The sequence below is a fragment of the Fukomys damarensis genome, unplaced genomic scaffold (genome assembly GCF_012274545.1).
Source record: "Fukomys damarensis isolate Sample0158 unplaced genomic scaffold, DMR_v1.0_HiC HiC_scaffold_2, whole genome shotgun sequence".
Classification (NCBI taxonomy): Eukaryota; Metazoa; Chordata; class Mammalia; order Rodentia; family Bathyergidae; genus Fukomys; species Fukomys damarensis.
Window position 1 is genome coordinate 38,341,956 of NW_022900914.1, and position 6,828 is coordinate 38,348,783.

The following is a 6,828-nucleotide window of genomic DNA, read 5'->3' on the forward strand; positions in this document are numbered from 1 at the left end:
GAAAAAAAAAAAAAAAAAAAAAAAAAAACAAAGACAAAACAAAACAAAACCAAAGTCCTGAGGAAACCAATGAGTGATAAAATATTAACCCAGTGAAGAGAAGTCTTTAAACCTAACAAAAATCACAGTAAAACAAAAAAAAATAAAGATTGAAAAGGACACATTAAATACTACAAAAACACTATACCTAGTAAGAAGGCACTAAAAGAACTTTTGACTACTTTGTAAAAAACATTTAAATTCCTTTTTACCTGTTGTTTCCTAAATTTTCAAGGCAACCTTCAATGAATCTCATTCGAATCTGTCTATCAGTAAACCAACATACCAAGGAACAGAGAAGTTTCTCTGCTTCATTTATTAATCCTTCAGAAAGATTAACCTAGAAAAAAATGTATTTCATAAAGTTACTATTAATCTTCATTTCATTATGCTGCAATTTTTTACTCTCTTGGCTTAAATAACTTACGGCATCATCATCTTGGACTATATCCCATAATAATGTGTTTCCTTTTTTGCAAACATTATCCAAATTAATGTCTGTTACAGCATTACTGTTGAACTGATGTTTATGAACTGCAGGTCCTGCAGAAGCAAAGCACAGCACAAGAATGCAAGTGAATGCAATCAGGATTTAAAACATTCATAAAGCTAACAAATCTGAAGAACAGTTTTCTTTCCATAGTCACTAATATTACTAATGATTAATATTTTTCACGTCAAGAAAACTGTACATATTTAAATACCTGAAACTCAAATAAAGAGCCCTCCCAAAAAAAGAGTAAGAGGCAATTTATATGAAGTAATTCTTTAACCAATGCACATTCCTCAAGATCACCATCTGTGTATACTCTTATAATCCCTATAGTCAGGAAAAATTACTGGATGATCTGCTTAAAACAGTAAAATTAGAAGTTTCTATATTTTCTAAGAGGTCGGCCAAATAATAACTCATTCTATCATCTAAGTTTAAAAAAATGCTTTTTTGGGTTTTGATTTTTGCTCTACAGTTATTAAACAGAGGGCCTTTGCACTAAGCTACATCCCTAGGCCTTTTATTTTTTCATTTATCTTGAGACAGCGTGTCATTAAGTCATTAAATTGCCCAGGTAGGCTCAAATTTGCAATCCTCCTGCTCCAGTCTCCCAAAGCCCTGGGATTACAGGCATATTCCACCAAAGCTCAGCTTGGTTTATTATTATTGTTTTTCTTTTTTTTAAGAGACAGAGTCTCACTATATAGTTCAGGTTGGTCTTGAACTCACCATGTTGCCCAGACTGGCCTCAAATCTGCATAAATGCGCCTTTTCATTCAAGGCCCACTCCACCCACAAACTCTGATAAAGGTCAAACTCCAACTGATGTCATTATAGGAAAAATATCTCTAGCAAACAGTTTTACATTGTGACACTTTAGGGGCAATGATTTTTATTTAGGAATTTGTTTAGATTGAGTGATTAGTAAAAGACTAATATGCTTCTGTATCAAGGAATAATAATAGAATATTACTAGTTTTTAGTAAGGTTGATCAAGAATTTTTTATTTTCAAAATTTTATTGAGTAAAATTTAAAAATTGCAGGAGTGAGTGAATTATAAGCACTGAAGGAACTTAGTATGAAGGGGAGAGTAGACTCTAACCTCTGTCTGACCTTCTGTAGTATATTTATTTAAACATTCTGCTGATGTTACGATTCACCCAAAAATGTAACCCAGGTTATGTACAATTAGATACAATTTATTTACAGATCTGCACAACTTTGGCTGCTTCTATAACAAATGTTAAGAAAACTAAATGTGCAAGGCTTTAATAAAAACAAAAACCAAACCAAAACAAAACAAAAAAATATCTGCAAAAAGAAAAACCAAACCAAAACAAAATTCTGCAATGAACCTAGCTGGTATAGCAGCGCATGCCTATAATCTCAGCACTCAGGAGACTAAGGCAGGAGGATCACCACAAATTTGAGGCTAGCCTGTACTACATAGTGAGTTCAAGGCCAGCCTGAACTAGTGAGACCCTGACTCAAAAAAAAAAAAAAAATCAAATTTGCAGCGATCCTCCTGCTTCAGCCTCCCAAGTGCTGGGATGACAGGCGTATACTACCACACCCAGCTAAATTCATTTTTTAACAACTTACCATAAAATTTATTTACAGAAGTGTACATGTATAATGATTTCATTAAATTGAGAACTGTGACTATCACCTTAATCCAGTTTTAGAATATATTTACTACTCCAAAATGTTCTCTGTGCTTAACCTCTGATTGCAGTCACTAACTTTAACCTGTTTTGGAATCGCCATAAATTAGCTTTTAGAAATTTCATGTGAAAGAAATTATATGTCTTTCTTATCTGGATTCTGCCACTTAGCATGTTCTTGAGGTACATCCATGTTAACGTACATTATCAGTAATGTGTTACAATCTATCATTACACAAAAATACATTTTTCTCCAGTACCCCCCCCAAAAAACCTACATTTTGGGCTGGGATTCAACTCAGTGGCACCATGCCTGCCTTGCAAGTGCAAGGTAAGGTCTGAGTTCAATCCCCAGTACCAAAAGTCAAAAAACAAAACAAAAAACTACATTTTATTGATATATTCACCAGATAAAGGACATTTGGAAAATGCCTGGTTTCAGAATGTTATGAGTAATGCTACCATAAACATCTGTTTAATAACTCTCTGAATGGACTCATGCTTTCCTTTTTCTGGGTTAATAGCTAGGAACTGTTGTGTCTTGATATATATAATTTTTTTAAGATTGCCAAAATATTTTTCCCCATTCCCCTGCCCTCCTTTCAACCCCTTCTCATTCCCCTCCCTATTTATAAAGACTTTGTTTCTATTCTTTCCCTTTTCTTATATTTATTATTTTCCCTTCTTTCCTTTCCCCTACCCCTCCCTCTTCCCCTTTGGACCTTTTCTTCACATTACCTATTATATATTTTGATCCTTATTTGCACTTTATCACACCAGAAAAATTATTCAGTATTTACACATGTCCTTTTTATTTCACTTAAGAGTATGGCCTCAATGTGTATCTACTTAACTATAAATGTCTCTACTTTTTCATTCTTTATGGCTGAGTAGTTCTCCATTTTATTTTAAAAAGCTACATTTTTTTGAGCAGAGTATTTAACTGAGTGATTCCACCGCCTGCTTGCAAGCATAACATACCAAGTTCAATCCATGGTACCAAAACAAAACAAACAAAAACCCACATTTTCTTTATCCAGTCTTCAAACTCATATTGTATACCTAAAATGTACCAATAAAATTAATGAATGGAAAAAAAAGAAATTATGCAATCCAAAGTTTTGATATCATGGCAGTAAAAACAACAATTAAGTGACTTAATGACATCAACACAGCTGATAACTATAATTGTCATCTATGATAATTGTTTTTTCAGAGTTCTGGTTCATATATTTAAATAAAAACAGGCTTCGAAGGTTCAGGAGTGCTGCCAAAATTTGGTCAAATAAAGAATCTTTGCTAAATACTACATTTCTAAGTAAAAATACAGCATTTCTAAGTAAAAACATATCTTTCTTAATGAATGCTTAATAATAGTTCAAAGCATGCCTAAATGTATGCATCTAAAGACCATACTCTTAAGTGAAATCAGACACAAATTAAAATTATATTATTAAACTAAAATTAAATTATAAATGAAGGGGATGTGGAAGGGAGGGCAGAGAAATGGGAAGAAAAGGAGAAATTAAGATATACTGTGTACAGGTACAAATATCCTATGATGATGTGATCATTATGTATATTTAAATTGTAGCAATAAAATTAATTAAAAGAAAAATTGCAAAACTAAGCTGGATGTGGTAGTACATTCTTATGATCTCAGCACTCTGGGAGGCTGAGGCAAGAAGATTACAAGTTTGAGCTCAACCTGGGAAGCTCAGTGACTGGTGGTTTATAGCCAAAACTACACTCCACCTCTACTTTCATCTCATGCACTCACAGATGGAGCTTTGGGAAAGTGATTGAGTCATGAGGAAGTAATATCAATTAGTGGATTAGCACACTGACGAGTTTATAGCTAAATGTGATGCTCAGAGGTAAAGCCTGGTTGCAGGAGTTGGGTCTCTGGGGGCATGGCCTGGGAAGGTATATCTCTTTCCCTCCTACTCTGATTGCTCTGCTTCCTGTCTGCCATCCCAAGAGCGGTTTCTCCTCTACATGCTGCCCTCTCTTGGAGCCAGCAGACTCTATGCACTGAAAGCTCTATGAACCGTAAGCCAAAATAAACCTCTGCTTCTCTAACTTGTGGCTGTCAGGCATTGTGTCTTAGCGACAAGAAAAATAACAGAAAGTGACTTAGTGAGACTGTCTCAAAATAATAAATTTTAAAAAAGGTACAACTCAGTGGGAAAACCCTGGGTTCAATCCTCAGCACTATCAAAAAATTGGGGAGGGGGGAGAAAAAAAGAAAATGAAATTGGCAAAGCTACTTCCCCAAAGTGATTGTGCCATTTTATATTCCTACCAGCAGCATATGAAAGTGCCCCTTCTCGTTCACCTACACACTCCTCAAAATCTCTGTAGGGTCCCTTTTTAATCTCAGCCATTGTAACATGTACTTAGCAGAGTTATCACTGTGGTTTCAATATGCATTTCCCTGCAAACTGATGATATTAAGTAGCTTTTCATGAGCTTATTCATACTTTGGTTAAAATTCTTCACCACTTTTTAGTTAGTCTTACTGAGTTATAAAAATTTTCATATATTTGGGATGAGTCCTTTATTAAACACATAATTTCAAACTTTTTTTTTCTAGTTTATCACTCGTCTTTTTTTGGAGGGTAGCATTTGTCTTTTATAATTAATTTTATGGAAGCAAAATGAAAAAATGAATTAAATTGCTACATATACCAATGTCTTTGGGGGGGGTACCAGGCATTGAACTTGGGCCCTTGCGCTTGCAAGGCAGGTGGCGCCATCTTCTAATGATGAATATAATCACATACTGCAAACATATACAAATAAAAATTAAAATTAAATTAATTTTATTAAAATTCAATGTGGGCTGAAATATAGTTTAGGGTTAAGATTATGTAATTACCAGGCACTGGACTGTGGGTTTAATACTTAGCACTGCTAAATTTTAGTATATGTACTGCCGAAGTGTGCACCTTAGCACTGCTAAATAAAAATTAACAATGCACATAACACAGTCAAAGTGATAGAGAAGTGCTATACAATATGACAGGCCTTTGCCTTGCCTCCATTCTTTTCCACAGAATGTTTTGTTCTGGAAATGTAAGTTTGTGCTGATGGGCTCCTACCCAATGTATCAAAATGGTTTGTGACTGTTTGAATTGTGTGACCTTTCAGGGAAGTTCTGTTAAGCTCTGCTCCCTCAGAAGAAGGACTCCCCCACACACCCTTCAGTGAGCATGTTCACATGGCATGTGTTTCAGGAACATTCTGTATCTCCAACCATTTGCTTCAGTGAGCATGCTCACCTACACTGCAGATTCCTATTTAAAGAGGCTCTCATTTCTGGTAGAGTGCTCAGACTCCTCTGAGCCAGCAGGGGCTTGCTGGTGGTTTTTTGTTTGTTTGTTTTGTTTTGTTTTGGTACTGGGGATCAAACTCAGCACTTTGTGCTTGCCATGCAGACACCGTGCTGCTGAGCTAAATTCCTGGCCCAATAAAGGTTTTTGTTTCACCTCTTCAACTGATTCTAGAGTCTTCAAATTACAAGAGCTGTACACCACACTGAGATATAAAGCTCAGCTGTTCCTCAGAGCTGTGGCACTTGGCTGCAACACTGAGTTGTAACACTCAGCCATGCCTCTGAGCTATGACATTGAACTGTAACACTTCGCCTATATAGCACTGAGCTGCTCTGTCCCAACAAAAGTTGAGAAAACTTCTATCACCCAAGAAAGTCCAATAATGATCATTCATCAGCCCCTATGCCCTAGGCAGTCAGTGAGCAGATTTCTAGCACTATAATTTACTTTTAACTGTTCTAGACTTGTATGTATGTGATAGACAATATGTACTCTTCTGATTCTAGCTTCTTTGGCTCAGAATGGATTTCTGGTATCCCATCCATCGTGTTCTTTCCTTTTTGAAATTCACAATATCAATAAACCAGTTAATTTCTGCTCTTATGAATAAATTAGGCATAAACACTCATTTACTTTTTGTTTTCTTATAGTGGTTCTAAGGCTCAAAACCAGGGGCCTTCTACCATTGAACCACATCTCCATCCAGTTTATCTCTTATTTGTTTATTTTTTATTGGTACCAAGCTAAATCACCCCCCCCCCGTTTATCTTTAATTTTGTAGCAGGAACTCACTAAATTACCCATATGGCACTTACTATGTTGCCTACTCTAGCCTCATACTTCTGGGCCCATGAAATTCTGCCACACCCTACAGATTATTTGGAATTACAGACACTTACTATGTACCTAGCTCCCATGTTTAAATTTGACTGACTGCCTTGTTGTGACACGGTTTTTTATTTTGTTTTTTAATGAGATGATTTTCTGGCTATGTTGCCCTGAACTCCTAGGCTCAAGTGATTCCCTCACTTCAGCCCCCAAGTATAGGAACAATAGACATGTACCACTACACACAGCCAGAAGAGATAAAGTTTGAGTACAAGGTATATTTGTAAAATAGTAATACATATGATCATTTTGTTCAGTTTCTAACTTTGTGTAGTAAAATATATTATAAAATAGGGCTGGGGCTCAGTGGTTCTGGTGCCCATTTCGCAAGTGCAAGTACCCAGTTTGATCCCTGGTACCAAAAGAAAAATAAATGAATGAATGAATGAATGAATAAATATATAT

The 6,828-nt window shown here is 35.6% G+C and overlaps 1 protein-coding gene across 1 annotated transcript in view; it reads right to left on the reverse strand.

Moving 5' to 3' along the window:
* Nucleotides 1–6,828, reverse strand: part of Usp34 (ubiquitin specific peptidase 34) — a 206,073-nt gene that overhangs the window by 155,337 nt on the left and 43,908 nt on the right. Inside the window, 2 exon segments of the mRNA XM_019205320.2 lie at nt 252–379; nt 467–582. Coding sequence (XP_019060865.1) covers nt 252–379; nt 467–582 — 244 coding nt within the window.